General features: G+C 41.3%; 2 protein-coding genes across 2 annotated transcripts in view; one reads left to right on the top strand and one right to left on the bottom strand.

The window, feature by feature from the left end:
- Positions 1–4086: 4086 nt before the first annotated feature.
- LOC310878766 (isocitrate dehydrogenase [NADP], mitochondrial) lies at positions 4087–8368 on the top strand (the record flags this gene model as incomplete). Its single annotated transcript, XM_083793150.1, has 10 exons — positions 4087–4170; positions 4343–4508; positions 4710–4870; positions 4971–5114; positions 5509–5645; positions 6085–6236; positions 6671–6783; positions 7608–7705; positions 7794–7886; positions 8284–8368. Exons 1-10 carry the CDS (start codon positions 4120–4122, stop codon positions 8366–8368), a joined length of 1200 nt encoding a protein of 399 aa, XP_083649276.1. The 5' UTR covers positions 4087–4119.
- Positions 8369–10640: 2272 nt separating this feature from the next.
- Positions 10641–23665, bottom strand: part of znf710b (zinc finger protein 710b) — a 28092-nt gene continuing 15067 nt past the window's right edge. The window contains exons 4-6 of the mRNA XM_083759352.1: positions 22173–22364; positions 18030–18201; positions 10641–14349 (exon numbers count right to left, since the gene is read on the bottom strand). Of these exons, the coding sequence (XP_083615478.1) occupies positions 14171–14349; positions 18030–18201; positions 22173–22364 (543 nt within the window). The 3' untranslated portion in view covers positions 10641–14170. The remainder of the gene's footprint in view (positions 14350–18029; positions 18202–22172; positions 22365–23665) is intronic.

Raw genomic sequence — 23665 nt, 5'->3', positions numbered from 1 at the left:
CCACTAGCTAGCCAGATAGGCGGTACAATGAGGTGTCAATAAACAAGGAAGGAAGAGGAGAATCAAAGAGACCAAATCGGTCAAACAAAGATTAAAAATACTTAACGGCTTCCGCGCCACAGGAGATATTCGCAGCGGCATGTATGGGTACTTATACTTCACATATTCAGAAACCCTCACACGAAAAAATGTCGTCAAAGAGCGCAGACAGGCCATAAACACGTTGTTTATGTTTTATGTAGTCTGCGTACCAGGTGGCAGGATACTGCTGCAACAGGACGCAATGCTCTGTGTCGTCAAAAAGTCAGAAACTTCAGTAGCATTGGGTCCTGCTTGGAGGGCTAAGTTTCTGCATGACTGTCATGATAATCATCGATGGCAGTCATGTTCCAGGGCTACTTTTCTCCTTGCTCTCTCTGCACACCCCCTATTCGTTCTTTTCTGAAACTAACTAAATGATGCCACAAAAATGAATTTCACTCACTGATATACACCTGTCTGTAAACCTGTGGTGTCACTGCTGTGACAATAAAACTGATTGTGAATCTGAAGTGATGAAACAAGAATTGAGCAGACAAAATTGGAACTGGAACACTGTCAAACTCCAAGCAAATACATTGGTTCTCTCCTGATTGGAATAAATTAACCCACTGAACTTTACTAAAGGTCTGGAGAGATCGAGATTCTGATTCTGAGACTAACACACGTAGCCTACACTATGTATTGGCTTGGCTACTGACTACTGTACAGGTACAGTATAGCAATAATTAGGCCTACTCACCAAATAGGCCATATGTTTAACTTGAACAATGTTTTTATTATTAATAGTAGTAGTAGTAGTAGTTGTAACTGCTCCTAAACCATCTTCATCTGGTGCAGAAATAAGACAACGTCCCAACTGATATCAGGAGGTTTTTTATTTATCCCAAGCGACAACGTGAAAAACTGCAAAGAAATCACATAATATTTTTTAACCACAATGAATTATTACCACATGAAATTATGAATGCCCTTGTCAGTCAGTCATGCTGTCTTTTTAAATGACCATGAATTGTCCATATTCTCACAATGAAATGTCCACATGTCACAAACACAAACAAATACACGATAGGCTACAATGGCAATATAACTTTTACAGACACCAAACAAAACAACTGGGAACATACCGTATGCGCCTTCTGCACAGACTTTTAGGAGTTCAGTTAAGTTCTTGTTCTTTTTTTTATATTATTTTCTTTCTTATCTTTTGTGGAAACTCTCTGACATGAAAGAGCTCCTCTCTTCACCTCTGCCCTAGCCTGACCTAAGCAGAGACATTTCTGGTCTAGAGGGGCGGGTCGCGCCTCAGAAATGCGCGCACCCTGATTGGATCTCATCGATCTGTCCGTCACCCCCGGCCCCTCCTCCCCCCCCTAGTGCAGCGCTACGTCACATCATTTAGAGCGACGCCCACCCGGAAGGGTTGACTCCCACTTTTAGACTGGTTCAGCCCACGGCTTTTTCCAGGCTTTCATCTTTCGCGCAGACGAAATGAAAGCCTGGGTATCGAGGCTACCTCTGCCCAAACATGCCCAAACCCAACAGGTGATTGAAATGAGGTGATTAGCTGCTGCAGTTTAGGTGAGCCTAATTCAACCTGCCCATGAACCAGACAAACAGACAACAAATACAGAGCACAGTAGATGGCACTATCTCACCATGCATTTACCATACAAATACCAAAATATACAGTTTGTTGCCCAAAACAAAAAATACAATTTACCATATGCAGTTTCAGAAAAATAAGCAAAATAAAATATTACAGCATACCCATAACTGGGACAGCAGTAGTATTATAGACGACTACTAGTGTAGGCCTACTGTACATTGACAATAAATTGAATCTCATCTCAATTAAAGTAAATAAATATGATCAGCTGTCGACAGGTCCGTGAAGTTGGCACGGGAGACAAAAAATAAAGTAGCCTAGCGCCTACCTTGAAACGTGGTTTTGTCACTGACCATGGCTACATTACATTACATCTCTGAGATGCAAATTAAAGAGCAAACGTGGTGTGTGGTCAGTGTGGATCGTGGGAAACACTGACCAGATCATAACAGTCACTAGTGTCCTCAAATGCCTCCTAGCAGTAGGCTACACGCACGCGCCCGTGCAAGCGATGGTCTCTACGCTCATTCTATTGGCTGAACAGCAGCGCTTGTTTCCGTTCACTTTCTCCAAGCGGGTTGAATTCCGAGCGCGGCTCGCTTTCTTCATTCCGTAATTTCCGTTCATTCATAAAAAGGATCGACCGTCTTCATTGATTGATCAGCCGTTCACCATGGCGGGTTACATCCGAGCTCTAGTCACGTCCATCTCCAGGACGGCTGCGACTGTGTCGGAGAAGACCCCCCGCGCCGCTGCTGCCGTGGTCGGGGTTGTCTTCAGCCATCAGCATCAGCATCATCAAAGTCTCCTACTGCAGCAGAATAGACACTGTGAGTTTATCCTAACTCATCGTCATCTAATCTCATTATTTATACCGTCGCATTTTGCTCCTTAATCATAAACCTACGATTATGGATATGAGTCTGACTCTGACTGCCATTTAAGATAAAGCTATAGCCTATTATGCAACCGGTAGCGGTGGCAGAATGAGCGCTGGATATAGGCTAATCTATCGTAAAATCGTAACAGCATTGCAAGATAATATTAGCTAACACTAAACACACACACACACACACACACACACACACACACACACACACACACACACACACACACACACACACACACACACACACACACACACACACACACACACACACACACACACGCACACACACACACACACACACACACACAAGCCCCTCTCTCCCGGGTTGCTTAAGTTGTGGAAGATGAAACTGGTGGTAATGGATGATCATGGTGGCTCTATTTAAAGAACGGCACAGGTTTAACGCTTAACGGTTATATTGCAAAGCATTTATTACCTTAAAGGTACAAATGTTAGCTTGGAGGGTCCCTATTGAGGTTGCCTCCATAGTGACTAGTCTAATGAGTTCAGATTCCAACCCTTGGTTGTAATTTTCATTTCAGACCTATGGGAAGCAGGTTTATCATGTTCTATTATACACATAAGCACAACATGGATGCATGATCTTCAATCTCCCTAAATATTCATGCATCCCTCCTTATCAATTCAAAACACTAGACCTACAAGGCAATCAAAGGGCAATGCATGCCACTGTGTACCTTCAGGCCATGATTGTTTTCTAATGTAGTATTCCACAGTCCCACTGTCTGCCTGTTTTGTTTTTGTTTTGTGTATTGTAGGGACTGCGGGTGTAAATTAGCATATTTGCTAATTTGTGTTGCATACATAATGTGATGGCCATTACCGGTTATATGCAGTGTCCCGTCTAAATACACAAATAAAGTAAAAGCTAACACAGCCTTCCCCAGTAAAACACCCTGGCCAACAGCCCAACACTCCACATGTCTTCTTCTCTCTCCTCCTGGCTCCCAAACTGTGAAATGACCTCTCTCTCTCAGTCAGAACGGCAGACACACTATCATCCTCCACCGCAGTCTGAAACCTTACCTCTTCAGACTATCACACCCCCTAGCACTCCTCAGTTCTTGTTATATGTTTTCTAGTATGCATTTTATGTTATTTACATATTCTGTTTGCCTGTTCACAAAGGTTAAGAATATGTTTTTTAGAATGTCTCCAAAGGGAGACTTGTTGGGTGTCATGGGACTCAGCTCTGGGCCACTGATTCCCCCATTTCTATTCTTTAAAATGATAAAAGTGTCTCACCTGGCAAAGAGCACATATACCGGCCCAGGCCGTAGCGTAACGGTCTGGGCACCGGACTGGTAATCCAGTCGCAGTGTGCCGCGGGTTCGACTCCCGGACCCGACACGGCCTTTACTGCATGTCATCCCCCCATCTCTCTCCCGTTTCCTGTCAGCCTACTGTCTGTCCCTTCAAAAATCAATAAAAGGTGTAAGCCGCAAAAAAAATATCTTAAAAAAAAAAAAAGACCACATATACCACATAGACAAGGCTATAAATTGTTAAATGTTTTGCAGATGGCACAAAGCGCATCAAGGTGGCTCAGCCGGTGGTGGAGATGGACGGAGACGAGATGACCCGCATCATATGGGAGTTCATCAAGGAGAAGGTAGTTCATTACTCTAATTAACTGGTATGTGAGTCATGTGTGGGGGGAAAACATTTTTTTTTCTGCCCGACATCGATGAAATGAAACTGTGAACTGAGAGCTTGTAGTACTACTATACTATATGATACCACCAAACATACAAATAGCCCTATTCTGGTTTGTATTTGAACAGCTCATCCTGTCCAACGTTGATGTGGAGTTGAAGTATTTTGACCTGGGTCTGCCCTACAGAGACCAGACAGATGACCAGGTCACCATCGACTCTGCACTGGCCACCAAGAAATACAGTGTGGCTGTGAAGTGTGCCACCATCACACCTGACGAGGACAGAGTAGAGGGTATCACCTTTACCTGACTACATGCTCAAGCTTCATATAATAGTCCACTCATGATATATAGTCCACCGCATCGGTGCATGGTGGTGTTGCTTGCGGAAAATGAGTAATTAGGCTTGAGGTGCCTTTCACCGCTACTCCCTTGTAATAGCCTACACACACATTCGACAGCAATCATATACAGTATATATCATATATCCTCAGAGTTCAAGTTGAAGAAGATGTGGAAAAGTCCTAACGGGACCATCAGAAACATCTTGGGCGGCACCGTCTTCCGAGAGCCAATCACCTGCAAGAACATTCCCCGTCTCGTTCCTGGTTGGACGCAGCCTATAACGATAGGCAGACATGCCTTCGGAGATCAGGTAGGCACGTGAAAGAGACATTGTTTTTCCTCAGGTGCTTTCCAAAAACATAGGAATGATTTGTTTTAAAGAAGCGTCTTTGTTTTTCTGTCCGTCACAGTACCGGGCCACAGACTTCGTTGTCAGCCAGCCCGGCAAGTTCAAGATGATTTTCAGCCCAGCTGATGGAAGCAAAGCCACAGAGTGGGAGGTGTACGACTTCCCCGCTGGAGGCTGTGGGATGGGCATGTACAACACAGATGAGGTGAGTTGTTCAGTATCTCACGATTCGTTTTAGATTCTTGGCATCACAATTCTTGAATCGAAATGATGCATGATTCTCGATTGAGTACGTTATTGGATCAGGATCTACTGTACACCAGTCTGCTGTGCACTGAGAAAGGCATGTTAAATTATGAAAAATTAAACCAGAGAAAGGTGTGCATGAAGTTAAAAAGCAACGTTTATTCAGGCTGAAACTGAAATGTTTTTAGTATTGATCAATTCAAAGTGACTGAAAGAATAACAAGTTAAAGTAAGGTAACATTTGCCTCGACTTGACTTGATTTGCCTCGACATGACATCAGTCAGATGACATGACACAACTGACTTCTTTCATTCTAAGTGAATATTTCATGTGTGTGTTTGTGTTCCAACAGTCCATCAGTGGGTTCGCTCACAGTTGCTTCCAGTATGCCATTCAGAAACGCTGGCCTCTCTACTTGAGCACCAAGAACACCATCCTGAAGGCTTACGATGGGCGCTTTAAAGACATCTTTGAGGACATCTTCCAGAAGTAAGATGCTGGACACACGTCACACATCCGCTTCATATGCACTGTAACCAACACAAGCAGAGACTTCAAACGTGTCAATTTCCCATGTTGTCATGTGTGGTTGTGGGCAGTGCCGGTTGACTTACCGTACGTTAGAGTGCTGGCTCACTAAAAGAAAACTACAATAGATATTGCTGCCAATTGGTGGCAACGGTCAAAGTTCTCCAATATTGAACCATACAATGAAATACATGTTTTACTCGTCTTTATTGTTTTATCACCACATACCGGTAATGTTATATTGAGTCCATTACTGTTGGAAATAATCATTACATTATTACAAAAGGGGTACTGTCTCTCCTATTTTACTAGTGGAGTTAGTTTGATGTCTGCCTCGACTCCATCTGTCTTTACTATACAGGTGACAAACAAACTTGCATTATTGTCATGTATTCCACAGGAACTACAAGCCACAGTTTGACAAGCTAAAGATCTGGTATGAGCACAGACTCATTGATGACATGGTGGCCCAGGTGTTGAAGTCGTCTGGAGCCTTCGTCTGGGCCTGCAAGAACTATGATGGAGATGTGCAGTCCGATATTCTGGCTCAGGGTGAGTATGCCTTCACGGTTCACCTGGTTTATAGTTCATCGTATGGCTGAAAATGGCTCATCTACAAACATGTCGCAATAGCCAAATCCCAATACTTAAACATTCATCCTTGTATGCCCTGCTTCCGAGCGTGAAGGCAAGTAGGAGAGGCAACGATGGAGGAATCTATCGGGTATGTTTAAAAGAATGAGAGCGCTCCTCGCTCAGTCAGCATCATTTTGAAGCAAAATTACTTGTGAAACAGCTGGATCGCTGGACCACAGTGTTGCCATGTGGAGGAAGAGAATTGATACTGATACTTGATGTATCCTCGCTGACCCTTGCGTGGATTGGGCAGCCTCCGTTCTCCGGTCACGACGGAGAACTGAGTGGGGGTTGACTATTGACTAATATGTTGTGTATTTTGTATCTGTAAATGGCATGTGTGTCTGTAGGTTTTGGCTCTCTGGGCCTCATGACATCAGTGCTGGTTTGTCCTGATGGCAAAACCATCGAGGCAGAGGCTGCCCACGGCACGGTGACCAGACACTACCGTGAACACCAGAAGGTAAGGAGCTACACCTTTCTACACTGTTGCTACACATTGGGACACTAGGATTGGTGGAACCTGTTAACAATCGTTTTTGCCGTTTTCACGCAAACAAAGAAGTATATACACGAGTGTGTGTGTGTCACCTACGGGCCTGTAGCCACACTACAATCCATGACGGACGAAGTCCGACATACACAAACAAACAAACATTCACAAAGCTGCAGCGACTTGTTGAAAGGCACAGGCCGGGCGTCCAGTGAGTTACAGTAGTTACGTTTTGACATGACTGATGTCTGGATAAGGAGCTGGGCTGACTCCTGGGTGAGGAAGGGTCTGATCCTTTCCAGGACAACACCAAGGTTCTTGGCTGCCTGAATCACCAGTGTGTTGTCTATGGAAATAGTTAGATCCTGGACAGCAAACCTTTCCAAGAAATCTGGTAGGTCCGGTCAGTCAGGTAGGAGGAGAACCACTTTAGTTCCGTCCCAGCAAGGCCTAGGTCAGCGAGGGTTTCCAGGAGCAGCTGGTGGTTCACTCTGCTGCCAGAGTAGGTCCAGAGAAGAATCAAGACTGCAGAGTGGGAGGCAGTATACTGCAGTATAGTATACAGTATACTGCAGTATAGTATACAGTATACTGCAGTATAGTATAGTGCAGTTTCCGTGGAGTGGGCCGGTTTTAATCCTGAGCAGGTTGTTCTGTGAGAGATGGAGAGAAAGCTGGTTGGAAACAACACAGGAAACACAGCCTTAGTTATGTCGCACCAAGACAAAATCACATTTTGCACTGGCACTCAGAATAATAATTATTCATTGACTTTATTTTTCTCTGTATTCTAGGGCAGACCGACCAGTACTAATCCCATCGCCAGCATTTTTGCGTGGACCAGGGGCCTGGAGCACAGAGGCAAACTGGATGGAAACCCTGATCTGATGAAGTAATATAGTGATATTTGATATTTCTTTTCTATGTAATTTATCTTTCCTACCTGCTGCAATCATTAATATTCCATGTCAACCCTGCAGGTTCTCTCAGACATTGGAGAAGGTGTGTGTGCAGACGGTGGAGAGCGGTGTGATGACTAAAGATCTGGCAGGGTGCATCCACGGCTTGGCCAAGTGAGTTTCTAGACTTTTGTTAAAGCAGCACTATCTAACCTTCCTCTTCTACCTGGGATTTGAACCCAGTTTCCTGCACGAGTGCTGCAAATTTTACAATTGAGCTGAAAAGGATCTCTGTGAGGTTCTCTCTTCTGATTGTATAAAACTGGTATCCCAAACTGAAAATATATTTTATATATAGAATATAGACTTTTCATTAAAAGTGTATAATATACACTGTATAGCAACTAATTACCTCTAAAGACAAAGAAATAAGGCCGTATAGGTCAATGTCACTGTTAGGCCTAATTATGTGTTTGGTCGCTCCCAGACAACCTTCAAAAATGTCTTCCCATAAAGGAATATAGAATGTGACATTAACGACGATTGATGCTATTAAACTCTGACCTTGCAGCTGCAAGCTGAATGAACATTACGTCAACACGGCAGACTTCCTGGACGCTATCAAGACCAACCTGGACAAAGCTCTGGGCAAGTGAGGCGGCAGTTCACAGTTTAGATTCAACCATTATATTCAACACCATATCATTATAGAAACCGCCAATAACTATCACTCTAACAAACTACACGGTGCAGACACAAGTCTGTTGTTTTTGTTTTTATTTTTAGAGATCCAGTTTGTATGGACGTTTTTACATTTTTTCCGGTTGCCAATGGTCCATTGCCTGAATTAATTAATTAATTAATTCATATAAAAGGGATTTAATATTAGGTTATGGAAGTGGAAAGTAATCTTGCCCATTTCACTGAAGACAACGTTAGTAAAAATTAATAATAATGGTGCTTTTGTATTTTAAGAATTGTGTACATCAGCGATTCCAAAACTGTGCGCTGGTGCCCACCGGTGGGTTGAGGGGATATTGCAAGTGGGCCCCCCAAACAATTGGCAAAACACAAGATATTGATATTTTTCTTTAAAACCTTGGAAAGGTAATTTTAATCGTCGTAATATGAATAAATATAGGAACTTAAAGTACACTTCTATTCCATGTTAGTTCCATTGATTCAAGGTGGAACACAATCAATAGATTGATCATTAAAATAAACATGCTCTGAAAATGCACACGGCCCACCCATCTGACCTCTTAATAAGGCAAATGGCTGCCGTGTTAAGTGGTCATGCGTGTGCCAGGCACACTTCCGACATTTTCAAGGGGGCCCTGATCCAGAAAAGGTTGGGAGCTGCTGGAGTACAGCGCTGATAACTTCTTTATGTCGTGTGTGTGTAAATGTAATAAAGTCAAAGACACTTACTTGTTACAAGATTGTACTGTTTTGCAATAGACCCATGCGTGCTCCACTATTGTACAGTGTGTAGTCTACGTACTGTGCTGTATGAAAGACATGACAATAAAGATATTGTACTCTAAATGCATTGATTTGATATAAGGTGCTATGCTATAAGTAAGGTACATTGGTTGCATGCAATATACTAATCATCATCGTATGGAAATGTTCAACAATAGTATGTTTCATTTCAGACATAGGCCTATAGGCCTACAAATGAGACAACATGGAATGTTAGGAAAGTGTCCCATCTTGTGACAAAGCAGAGGTACTACATATACATGTTCCTGATTGTATTGTTTCTTGTCTTGCTTCACATTGAAACAGCAGACATTTGTAACAATTTTAATTGTGGAAAGACGTCCTGCTTGATATGTAACCTTAGATCAATACCCTCACAAAAAACATGCAGTAATCCTGGCTGGTCTCTAAACTGCAGAGGAAGTGTAGCGCATTCAGTCCAGGTGTGTAACTGTTTACCTTTAAATTACCCGCACCTTAAGGCAAACCTCCCAAGTGTAAAAGCACAGTAAATGATCTTCTGTTCATAGAGTACACTAGTACAGTCAGTACAACAGTACTACAGTACAGTAGAGCATTCACATTATCAGCTGCAGAGGACCAAAAGTTCTGCAGTAGCCATGCGACCTCATATTTGACCACCAGATGACAACATTGTTATAATACACCGGCATTCAGATTTGAACCTGCATACATACTCCTAACGTTTTGCTCTATGCTCTATTTTATAACTAGCTCATGTATTAATTGCACCATAGATTGGCTATTTGTGCAGGTTTGAAGTGGTCAAATGCCCAAAGCAGCAGGTAAGTGGTTCAGTCTGTATGTAGGCCTATGCCATAAGGGTATGTCCGTACAAATACTTGGTTGAAACTTTCTACACACAATCTTCTAGGGACCAATATCTAAAATCCCAGCCAAATAAACTTTTGTACTGTTTGTACAACAATAAATAAAGCTGCCAAGAGCCAATGAGCCAACAAAAAGGTGAATAACAACATGAACGCTTTCTCATTAAACCACAGAAATGTGTAGGTGAAAACAGAACGGGTGCTAATTTCACAAATTTCAGACCTATTTTGGCACGCTTAATGGCCACCGACTGACCACATTCTGGCTAGAGCAGCGATTCCCAAACCTTTCTGGAAAAGGGCCCACTTGAAAATCTCAAAAGCGACTGACCACCGCCCCACCCATTTGACCACTTAACACGGCTAATTAGTCAAACTGATAAGACTTGAGAGGTCGACTTGACGTGAATTGGATTTCCTTTAAGTCTGCAGTCTGTTCCACTGGGGAAACAAAGCATTTCAAAACCATTCCTTTTAGTGAAAATAGCTGATCTACAATGCAACACACTGTGCGCTTGTAGATCTGCAGAATATGGAGCAACAATATATACTATATATATATATTTGGACAAATTGAAAAGACACATTCTCCTTCCTTTAAACTAGAGATCCTTTATTAAATAAATCATGGTCAATATCCATGAGGTCTCAGTTTGATATTCCTCATTCCAAAAAGAAAACAAAAAAAACAGAGCTAGTAGACCATTCCTGTGGTATTAGTGTGCATATCAACACTGTCTGCCTGTCCTGCATGGCAGGACAGGGGGAGGTGACTGACTGGATTCCCCCAAAAACACAACTATGAGCAGCATCAGCACGGGGGTCCATCCACTGTCAATTCAACACACAAGTCACAGGGTTCAGAACCGACAACCTCCCTGTGATGAGAGCTTCATTTCAACCATATCTTCATATACTGTAATTGGTCAGATGACACACATTTCTGTCTAGACAGTATATCAGAGTAGGGCTATGGACAGTTCAGAAAGCTGCCTACCAATGACCTCATCGATGTGGATTCCAAGCTAATACAGAGTACAGCCTTTTGTATTATTGTAATAATAATAATAAAAGCTTGAAATGACCTGCTTAAAGATGGTGGTAGGAAGGTTTCTAAACTGTCCACAGCCCTTTGGCCCCTTTTCCACCAAAATAGCTTTAGTTCTAGAACTGGTTCCATTCTAGATTCTTGGAACCTTGGTGGCTTTCACAGAACCGGCCCAGGTTTCCACCAGTTTCAAGCAGCCATTATAATTGGCCATTGTAATTAGGTTCAATTCCAGACTTTGCCAGCAATGTGTCGAATATGACCGGTCGAAGTGTCCATTTCACGGGGGAAATTCAATCGTCAATGGCGGTTTCCCTTTTTGCTTTTGCCATTGTTAATAATATCGCATCTGCATTTTCCAACCTGTAGAATAGTGACACACCCACTACGATTTGCAATCATGTTATTTGTAAATTCTATATTCATAATTTGTTCGTGTTTTTTGTGTTATACATAGGCTTATTGCCTCCTCCTGGCACTTTACTTTTATATTTTGTGTAAGGTTTTTTTTTAATTATGGTTTAAATACTTTGTGCTAAATACCGGTAAATCAAATCTAAATCAAATTTCCAGTTCAGGGCAAGAAAATAAAAAGCCAAAACAGAGGAAACACTGAATTGGTTCAAGATTAGGCAGGGAAAAAAGAACATAACCGGTTCAACCCCGGTGGAAAAGAGGAGTGAGTAGACAAAAATGGTGCCATCTTATACTGAGCATTAGTGAGAACCAACTAATTAAGGTTTAAAATAGGTGAAGTGCTGCTTGAATTCAGACACCACCATACAGTAAAAAATTAAAATGAAAATAAAAATGATGAGCTAGTTAGATGGATTTATTTTTTATTCTTTCCCAGGGGAAAGGGTGCAATTATTTTAGATGACACACACTGTTGCACACCTGAAATTATGCTTTAATTATAGCAATAAAATATCAATATATTGAATATCAATCTTCATGTTATATCAATGAAATGAAACATTGATATTAAAATTACGCTAATCAAAATCTTGCTCACCACACTTGCTGTCCCACAAAATGGGTCCATGAAAGTGTGCACATTTTTGGGATGACGCACACCACTGCACATCAAATCTGTTGCGTCTTTTGTCAGTCGTCAAACGATAATGAGCGCACCAGACTTTGTGTGCAAAGGTTGAAACGTAATTGAACGTGAATTGAACCCAGCGCTGATTATACAAACGAACAGAACATATGGCTGATCCTCTGTACGAAGAGCTCGCAAACAGCGAACTATCCATCTCACTGAAACAGCCATTATAAAAACCTACGGAAAAGGCAGATCATCTGTCTGTGTTCAATAATATCGTTGTCATTAACCACTTAAACCAGTGTTGACCCTCAACGAAATGTCTTTGCCAAAAATAGATGATATGCAAGCCCACAACACGTTGTGAGCTTGCAAATTGTCTATTTTTGCTGAATGTTTGCCTCAAATTTGGACACTAGGGTTGGGGTTTTTAATTTAGAGTTGTCAATTAGCCTCCTCTTTGAGGAGACCAAGTTCCTCTCAGTTACTCACAGAAAACAGCCTTGAGCCTTTGCAGGAAAATAAAATAAAAAACTAAACGCCAGGTTTTTGATGAAAAGTGCATTGTACTTAACTTGTACTTGTTCTCACTCGGTAATTATTCTACTACAGTAGTGTATTTGTACTACAGGGGATAGATTGTTCATGTAAAGGTAAACCAAAAAATATATTAACCACTTAGCCTTGGACCAAGACTGACTTTTTGTCTTTTATTTTTATATTACTGACATTTTGTAGTACACTGGATGCTGTTTTTAATGCCCTAACTTCTCTGGTATAAATCAGAAATATAAAGTGCTTTCACTAAAGCCACAGATGTTACCCATTGCATCAGGCCCTTTGTGTTCTGTAATATTCCATGTTTAATCCCATTCATGCCTGAATAGCAATGTATTCCTCTCAATGAGTGTAGTGGTGCTGTTGCAGCAGGTCTTACAATCAATGGAAATGAGGAAATACAGAGAAATTCAGGCACAGATGGGATTAAAACACCTCTTTATTGAACAATATGGATATACACGAATGGCCTGATGCGACTGGTAACATCCGTGGCTTTAGGTTAAACACTTTTTATTTGGAATTTGTACATGCATCACTGTTAGTCTTGGTCAAAGGCTATTTATGTAAAAGGTAAACCACGTAACATGTTTTAATTAAATAAAACGTTGGGTAAACACACTGAACTCTGCGTAATCGTTGTACAGTGGGGAGGGCTTCACATGTCAGTGATGTGGTAGTCTAGTGCCACCTGACATTGAACTGTAGCAACTTTGGTAGTAAGGGACCCCTGGAGAGAAAATGGCTTGCAATGTACTCCGCACGCACACACAAAGCACATGATTCCTTCGTATTCAAGAAGGGGTAGGAGACAATTATCTACTATTAGGAATTGTTAAGTAAGAGCATTCAAACCAATGAATGACCAAATGAGTATGTTGTGACTACGTATCAAATGCTGGATATACAGAGTAAATAGCTGAGACGGTGGAGGCCCAGTTGCAAACTGGCTGGCACTTTTAAGTAAAAAATATAAGGGCATACATTTTTTTTCTTTTGTGACTGAATGAAATGGTAAACAAAATGCCAAGCACATCAAATGTAACTGTGATGCTCCGTGACTGACACTTTTTCGTTTCTTCTTTTTTTTCTTCTTTTAAATAACCGATACACACGACATACAGATTTGTCCGTCAGAAACGTTTCTTTTTTTTTTAAGAGTCTAATACCGGTGGAGTAATAAATCCAAAAAGGAGCTCCCGTCCAGACCACTAAAGGTCTCCGTCTCTCTGTTATCAAACAACAGAGTTGAAATAACGTCTCCTTTTTAAGTGCGTCTCCTCTCACTCTCTCTCTCTCCCGTAAAGAGTTCTAGCAGTTCTGGGCTCTTGGGAGGAGGTCAAAACAAAGAAACGATAAAAGCATCTCAGTGTCTTTCTCCCAGAGCCCGGACAGCACCTCCAGCAAGGAGGGTGGGGGTATGGGGGTCTTCAGAAGAACCACGTTCCTCTGAAGGAGCTTCAGTCCCTCATGGTGTAGTGTAGGCGTTTGTGTCCTTCCCAAAGTTGTAGTACTCCTCCATGTCCTCTATGTTGGCTGTGGTCAGCTTAGTGAGGTTCTGGGAGCCACTATTGTCCATGTTGTCTGGTGAGGTGAAGTTGAAGTTTTGCCCTTCATATTCTCCCTGGTTCTCCAGTTCTGGAAGCGCTAATAGGGCAAAAAAAACCAAACAACAGCAAGTAAATAAAAGTGGTTGTTTTTGTGTATTTATTAACACGTTACCCGTCTTTTTTTTTCTGCAGACTGCAGTTATGTAGTAATTAAAGGGTAAGACCACTTTTTTGAGGTTTGGGTTGTGTAGTTACTTTGCCATGATGCAACTCCAAATGTGGACAAGAAATAAAAAAATACTGCTCCAGTGATTAGAAATTGATAATTCAAAATATGCTCCTCATTGACTTACATTGTAGCTAAAACAGCTCTCAAAGTCACTCTTTTGGTACGTAAACAAACACAAACAAAGTTGATTCAGACAATATAGAGCATCACCAAAACTCATGTGGTTTTATTTTTGCATAAAAATGTAAAAATAAAAATTCCTGTTGATTTTACTATTTGAAGATCTGGATCCGGATCCACGGATCCAGTCCGGGTTTTCTTCCCAATAAAATGGACAAATCAACAGGAAGATAACATTTTTATGAAAAAATAAAACCACATGAGTTTTGGTGATGCTCTATATTGTCTGAATCAACATTGTTTGTGTTTGTTTACGTACTAAAAGAGTGACTTTGAGAGCTGTTTTAGCTACAATGTAAGTCAATGAGGAGCATATTTTGAATTATCAATTTCTAATCACTGGAGCAGTTATTTTTTATTTCTTGTCCACATTTGGAGTTGCATCATGGCAAAGTAACTACACAACCCAAACCTCAAAAAAAGTGGTCTTACCCTTTAAAGGGGCTGTTTGGTTAAAATAATTGTTTAATGTATATTAGAGTTCTAAATGGGCATGAAAATTAGGGCCCGGGCTGAACCGGACCAGAATTGGGCCCGGCAAGGGCAATTATTACCTCAGATCGACCCAATAGTCTGAGGAAACACGCACGCACGTGCGAAAATCTTCCATGAATCATGGATGAATGCTATAAAACGACTCACCAGGCACTAGGCTACTGCAACAGACAATTGAAAAATGATGGTACTTCCACAGTGCATGGTTTACACATTGTAAAAAAGTTAATTTGAACGAGCCCACAATCAATTTAATCTATTCATTCGTCGGTGCATCTTGCACAACAAACATCAACAAACTAGTTCCTGGAGCTGGCGGCAGGATTTCAGAATGAAAACTCACAATGATATGACTAGTCAACGCAGATTTTCTACAGATCATCTACTTGGAAGTAGCCCACAGCATCACTCTTCTTACTGGCAGTTGGTGAAGAACAAAAAACAAAACAAATATTCCTCTGTTCTGTTCTCCCTATCTTGTTATCCCTCTTTAGCAACAGAGGGCGCATACTTGTTTGTTATAGGTTGTAGATATAGTATGCTACAGTATATACATTATCAGACCGGGTCGGATCCGGGCTGGAACTGAGAACTCTATCCGATATTTCCAATAGCAGTCATTGCTTTAGACCTAGTAGTTTGTTCTGTAACAGGAGTCTCCTCATCTCTCCGGCAGAAAACACCTCATCAGAGAACTCCACAAAGATCATTTGTCCAACTTCCAGTTCCAATTTTGTCTGACTGCCCTTTGCTTTTGTTTCATAACTTATAATTTCACTTGTTTATCCTGTGTCCTGTATGCCTTCTCTCGTGATTGGATGTTAGTATCCTGACCTGAAACTCAATGTCCTGTTTACTAAAGAGCTGGATAGTTGGGGAGACCCTTGTTACTCTCAAAATGGCTGGATTGAATCGAGTCCCCGGTTCAATTCCCAGGCCGGGTGGACCATCATTTTGCTTAATGTCACACCCCTGCTCTCTCCCCCGTTTCCTGGCAATCTCCACTGTCTGACACAATCAATAAAGGCTCAGAAGTTTAAAAGAAATGTAGTTGACCAACATATACTGTACGATTGTTGAAAAAATGACAACAAAACAAGATGTAGGGCGCCATCTGTATAATAATCATTAGGAAACTTTCCAAATGATCGATGTTTGAAATAGGCTTCGTTAAACATCCTAGCAGTAATATACTGTTTTGTCTGTACATGCCAGAGCTAAAAAGTATTAGCCTCATGTTCACTGGAAACATTAATTCATTGTAAAATCAATGCAGCATCACTGAGGCACCTCCACGGTCAGCGCTGTGACATGCATCATTTACTTCATGGTGGTACACACGACAAGACATTTAACAAGAACATACTGTAACAGGGGAGATGGCAAAATGTGAATGTTTATTAGAATAAATACCCACAATTCTGAAAATGAGTGCAACCAGAGTGCAACTGCTGGCATGTGCCCTTGTGATATTACTGTAGCATGTCAGTCTACGTCATGGGTTTTCAACAGGTGGTCCGTGGACCACTGGTGGTCCGTGAAGGTATTGCATGTGGTCCCTGGCCATGCATTTAGTATGTTTTTTATCGACCACTAGTTGGGAAACGAACTAGTTCATTAAGTGACCTGGTGATGTATGATGACATCAATGTCAGTTACTGGGAAGTCGGATGTCAAGAACTTCCACAGAAAGGGATTTAGAATTTCAATGGAAAGTGAACCGGATTGACTGGTTGAGTCTATTAGGAAATGTCAAATGTGCCCATGCAATCGCATGTGTCTGCTATCTATGAGTTTAATATGGAAGGTTAAGAGAACAGAGTAAGGGCAACCATCGGAAAGGAATAGCTCCGGACGACTAGCATATGCCAGTTAAATTACTGACTGTTAAGGACTTGATTTAATTTTATATTAATTTTAATATCCCCTCACCCAACTCAACAGTGGTCCCCAGGTTGATTCTTAGTCAGGGTGGTGGTCCCCAGGTTGATTCTTAGTCAGGATGGTGGTCCCTGGTTCATAATCTGTTGAAAACCCCTGGTCTACGTGATGTGATGGCATGTGGCGTGACGGCGGGTGCATGCTTTTGGTTAGACATACCATTGGTCCGATAACGACAACCTATCTCAAACACTCACCCTAACTTCCCACGGGGCAGCACACCTAAACCTGACCATAACCCTCTCCCAAACCTTAACGCAACCCTCACCAATTGACCTGAGATCAGATTCAAAAAATGTCTTCTACATCCTGACAGTTTTCTGAAAAAGCTATGTTTCTATGTCAGTCGTTCTTTGATTTTTCAAAAAAAGCAGACCTACAAGCTCGTAGCGCCACTCGGTGGCGCGCTATGAGCTTGTAGATCTGCTATTTTTCAATAGCTAAAGCATAGCATAATGCTAACACCAAAAGGGGTTCCCGTCCAAAATGGGTTAATCCGGTCGTCTTAACGCACCCCTCACCAACACGTGGTGCGACAGATCGTACAAAATGGCACGAGCTGCAACTGCAATTGACGTGCTAACATGTACCATACAGGCTAGCACCATAACATGTACCATACATGCTGCAACCGGAACCCCCCCCCTGCTGGCATAGTGAACGGGATGCAATTGTTTCCAGTTGTGAATGTGTGACCAGACCCTTACACTAAGTTGCACACCGGACATACTGTAGTTGATCTACAAGTGTCGAATCGCACAAACCAAAAGTAAAATCAGGCATAAAGGTCCACACCAATCACTATAACTATATCGTTGTTATGGTTGTGACGTGGACCCATTTTTAAATGATTATTGTTGTATTGCTTGGTGTGGTTAGCCCTTAACAATTAGACAAGCACATAACAAGCAGAGGAGAGCGGCAGGTCTTACCTTGTCCATCAGGCGAGACCTCCATTCCATGTTTGACCTTCATGTGTCGGCTGAGGTTGCCCTTCAGGTTGAACTTACTGGTGCAGTAGGGACACTTGAAGGGTTTACTACCAGCATGGAGGTGCATGTGACCCAGGAGGTTGTACATTCTGTTGAAAGACTTGCCGCATACCTGGAAAAAACAAATGTGGATCAGTGATGCACGATTCTTGCTCAAATGTCTCAATTTTCCTCCACAAGAATTGAGATCACGATTCTCACACGATTCTTATTTTTTCCATGAAAATATTTATTGTCTTCAGACTATAGTTGCTGAACATTACTACATAAAAATGTGGCACCTATTGTGGCTTTAAACAGACAACATCAAAGTGCTTGACTTAAACCTCTCTTAACCCATTTAGACCTGAGCTCGATTCTACTAAGTTTCTGTATCAGAAACCAAAAATTATATGTATTTGGCCTCCGGCCCCCATCTCAAAATGTGTTGTTCCAAGGACCTCCCCAGAAGCAAAGATTTGAGTAAAAATGTTCTCTCTGAAAGAATATAATATTATTCCAAATTTGCGCTACATTTTCACGATTTCTCATATAGCATATCTACAAGCTCACTATCTACAAGCACTACGAGCTTGTAAATCTGCTATTTTTCAATAGCTAAAGTATAACGTAATGCTTAAAACACCAAAAGGGGTTCCTGCCAGAATGTGTTAAAGTCTCTCTCAAAAACAGAAGAGTAACTAAAATGAACTAAAATGATGAACTAAAATAGGACAGCCTGCTGCACGATTCTTGGTCAAATTTTAGGAATTGAGATCGCATAGGTGTCTGAATCTCGATCACGATCTTTTATTTATCTTTTGATTATTGTGCAGCACTAACGTGGATAAATAATGTGACACACATACTTACTGCACACAACACCTTCAAAAACCTAGAATACGACCCGGGCCGGCCTAGCGGTCCGGGCCATCTTCAATCTGGATATGAATGCACAAGAAAGTGTATGAAAATAATGTGTCATAGACTTTGATTATTCACGACTCCATGTGTTAAGTTTTGATTCCAGTCAGGAGTCCAGACTAAGTCATATACTAGGGAATGTCTGTTATGCAGTGTTGCATTGGTCATTGCACACCCCCTGCCGTCCCACCAAAGATAAAATCTCTTCACACCGGGAGAATCGGTAATATACTGTAGTGGTGTAATAGAATATCAATACGCGCCAGCGTATCGATAACGTGTCGCAAGAGAAAGTACGACTTCCGTCCTGTGGACTGTAGAATTCATCAGAACGTCTGTACAAGATAAATCATAATGTTCATTTCTAATCCTGAAAGTACAAAGAAAAGTTACCAATGCCAAACATTAGTTGTGTGATGGGTCACATCTTGTAACCAATGCCAGAGCTTCTTCCATTAGCACATTTTATTATTCCGCATTCTGTGGCCTAGATGGATAACTTTCCAGAGTGTAATTAAGTTTAATTGAAGTTAAATTGCCCGAAATCAAAGAATCAGATCAACAGGGTTGTGATTTTCAATTACCTCAAGTGCTACTGCTAATGGCATCTTTGCAACTAATTTCACACACACGCACGTGTGCATGCACGCACGCACGCAGGCAGGCACGTCTCTAGTACCGACTCTATAGTACTATAGACAGGTGTAGATGTATGTATTGAATCTAATCTAACAACAGTCTTTTCTTACGGGGTCACTGGCACAAAATAAATGTATTTTCAAATGGGGGGTATGTGGTCTTGGAAGGCCTTGGCATAGTAAATAAAGACCTTCTGCAGGTGCGTAGGAGAGAACAGACAATGTTTTTGTGGCATTCGTCTTTATGCTGAATGCCCCCAAAGAAGAAACTGATGTTGTTCTCCAATTGCAAGAAGACATCGGCTTGTCCTTCTGGCATAGTAACCTTGTAGGGCAGTCAAATTGAAGAAGAAGTAGTTTCACAGTAAAAGCATGTACTTTGGGGGGAATTCTAATTGATGACAATTTAACATTCCAATGTCATATTGAAAACTTGGTAAAGAATCTGAAGGATTTTATTTTAGAAATAAATTGTGCTTTTCCTTTGTCGCCAAGAGAAAACCGATTGAGGCTAGATTCTTTCCCTTTTTGGAGTATAGTGATCTGATCTACATGCATACCACTCAGTGCCATAATGCTTTCACTGGTTAGATACAATGTGCTCTCAGGTTTGTCACAGGCTGCCAGTCTCTCACTCTCCATTCTACCTTGTATGCCAGGGTTGGGTGGGATATTACAAACACAATCCAGTAACTACAGTTCAAGTGACTCATTGTTACTTACTGTCCATAAAGCTCAAACTAAACTTGCCAAACAAGCCTCCATGTACACTGCCGTTGCAGCTTTTAATCACTTGCAGACAGATCTGAAGCCGGAGGACTTCATCCTTCTTTCTTTTTTAACCCCGACGGCCTGACGTCGACATTTAAAAAAAATGTCTTCTAAATCCTGACAGTTTTCTGAAATACCTCATGTTTCTATGTCAGTGATAGTCAAAAATAGCAGACCTACAAGCTCGTAGCGCTATGAGCTTGTAGATCTGCTATTTTTCAATAGCTAAATTATAACATTTACGTTTAAAACACCAAAAGGGGTTCCCACCCAAAATGGGTTAATGCTTAACAAGTAACAAGGCAAAAAAGAAAATAGCACCACTAGTGGTGCTATTTTCTTTTTTTCCTTGTTACTCTGTTGCACTCTTATTTTAAAGGTTTTTGTGTAAATGTTTGTATATGTTTTTCTACTGCTGCTACCCTAAACAGGGCTCCCTCGTAAAAGAGATCTTGAATCTCAATGGGACTTCACCTGAATAAATAAAGGTCAAATAAAAACACAAAAGATCAAAAGAAGTGGTCCCGCACACCGTCTTCATTTACACAAATATTTATTGAAGAAATAACGTTTTGGTCAACTGACCATCAGGCACAGCAGCTACCTGATGAATGTCAGTTGACCAAAACGTTCTTTCTTCAATAAATATTTGTGTAAGTGAAGACACACATGAAAATGTTTGAGACGCACTGGTCTAGTCGAGCGAAGCGTTTGGACACACACTGCCTCTACTAAGCGGCAGGGTTATTATAGTCAACTACAACTAACAGTATAATGAAAACTAGAATTGCCAAAACATTTTTGTTGCCTGGGAAAAAAAATGTGAGTTTGTAGATCTGCTAGTTTAGCTATTTTCCTGACAAAACCACATATTACAAACACTAAAACTATTAAAAACGAAACAAAAATTAAGCTTTTGCAAAAAAAGAAGACTTCCGCCCCACATTTCTGTGTGATCTCACTGCTGTTGTATCCTACTGTTTAGTGGAGACAGTGGAGCCCCCAAGCCCCAACCAATATCACTCTGGCAGCCTGGCTTCCCTTCCCCTAACACGGGCCGATTGTGTTTGTATATAGAATGATGCTCGACAAAGCCGGATGCACCGCGGTGGATTCCAACCCCTAGACTCCGCCGTGGTGGGCAGGTATTTTACCACTGCGCCATCCGAGCACCAATCTAGTTTAAAAAAACTAAACTAATAAAATAAAATAAATAATGAACAATGCAAACAGTAGGGAATGTTCACAGTGAGCAAACACAATCAGTGTTCACTGTTCACACAATCAAAAAAAACAAAAAGCAATGATGAAGTCTGATGAGCAGAGCCCCGGCTAAGTGGCTACTGATTAGCACTTTGCAGCAGTAGGAGTAGCTAAATCTGGCATAAAAAAAAATAGAATATCTAGAGATTTGAGCTTAAATACAAGATTGAGCAAACAGTTACTTTTTGTTTCTGTGTTCAGTCTAAGAAATGTTTATAGTGGCTGAGGAGACTCAGCCACAGACTATTTTGAGAGAGAAATATCCTGCAATATTCAATACAATGTATGTTTCATTTTGATGGCAACTGTTGCAATATTACACTTGACAAACGGTAGCTTTATCATATTATTGACACAGTGCTTCTGTATTTATAACCGTCATCACACAGTGACACTGGAAATGTCCTACCGGAACTACGTCATCCTAAGCAAGTCTCCGCACCTGTGCCCGTTCCCTATATAAACTTTGCAATAAGCGGTTATCTAGCATCTTAATGTTGACGCTCACCTTGCATTTGAAGGGTTTAACGGGCAGGTGGACGATCATGTGCGTCTTGAGGGTCTGCTTCTGGATGAAGCTCTTAAAACACACGTGACACTGGAAGGGACGGATGCTGTTGTGGATCAGCATGTGTCTCTTCAGGTTGGCCGACAGCGTGAACTCACGAGAACACACGTCACACTTGTGGCCTTTCATCCCCTGTGGAGCACAAAAACAATGACATTGAGTGGGTTACAGGTCATGTTAAATGTGTTGTGATACCTTTTTAGTTAAAATACCGGTAAGTGGCAAATCTTCTTCACAGCTTTGCCCTCGGATAGAGATATTGGATTAAGATATTTGAGACATTCTCTGATATTGAATATTCACATTGACCCCGATCCTGTAGTAATTATTGTGGGTTTGTCAGACTCCATTCCTATGTTGACGAGAGCACAGAAACAACTCCTCTCATGGTCTGATCACAGCAAAATAAAAAATGATTTTGACACTAGAAAAAGGAGGAGGCTCCTGCATTTAAACATTGGCTATTGAGAGAATCAGGTACTTCTTGAAAAACAAAGAGACAATTTGAAGGTTTGCTGCATCTCGTCTGTTATTGAACAGATTAACCAGGTATGTTCATCTCCTGTCGTGGAAAGATCAGATTGAATCAGAGTGTAAGAAAACAAAGCAAGGAATCTATTTCCTTCGCTGTTTATGATCCTTTGGTGCTAGTAGATGGATTCTTCTTTTGTTTTTCACTTTTCACTTTTGTTTTTCACTTGTTATTATGAGTGTTCTTCAGTACTGTATTACCACCTGGTATGGATGTTTCTCTGTAGCCTCAAAGTCACAAATGCAGCAACAACTAAACATTTGTTCAAAGATTGTTGGACAGCCACTTCAGAGACTATACATCCACGTATGATAACAGCATCCTAAGGTTAGCCAGGAATATCACCTCTACTAGCCATGTTTTGTATGGAGAGTATAGGTTGCTGCCTTCAGGAAGGAGATATGGTGTTCCAGCATACAATAATGTCAGAATGAAGAAATCTTATGTCCATCAGTCGACTTTGAGGCTAAATCAGGTTTTTGGCCAGCACTAGACTGAGCTGTGGACATCGCTCTTTGCCCTTATGTCTCTATGTATGTAACTGTATTTTTATTTCTGGTTTTGTGTTATGTCAAATGTGTGTATATGTGTTGCATACAAGGCCGCTGGGCTGCAAGACAAATTTCAGTGCAAACTGACAATAAAGTACTATATCATAATCATATCATATTTGAGTAGACGCACTTAAAGGTGAGGTTGACTGTATCATCTTCATTTCAGATGTTATTGTTTTCCATGAGTATTTCATCATCTTACTATTTTATTCTATGCAGTGTCACTGAGCAGTATGGGTGGGAGGAATTGAGGGTTTTCTGTTTCTCCAGTAAGTGTTATAGCTATTTATTCCCATAGTAATCTTTGAGACACTAGACTCGAGTGTTCAGTAACAGGGGTCTCCCCG

The sequence above is a fragment of the Protomyctophum parallelum genome (genome assembly GCF_964188405.1).
Source record: "Protomyctophum parallelum genome assembly, chromosome: 2".
NCBI classification, from domain to species: domain Eukaryota; kingdom Metazoa; phylum Chordata; class Actinopteri; order Myctophiformes; family Myctophidae; genus Protomyctophum; species Protomyctophum parallelum.
This window is presented reverse-complemented; position numbering and strand designations above follow the sequence as displayed.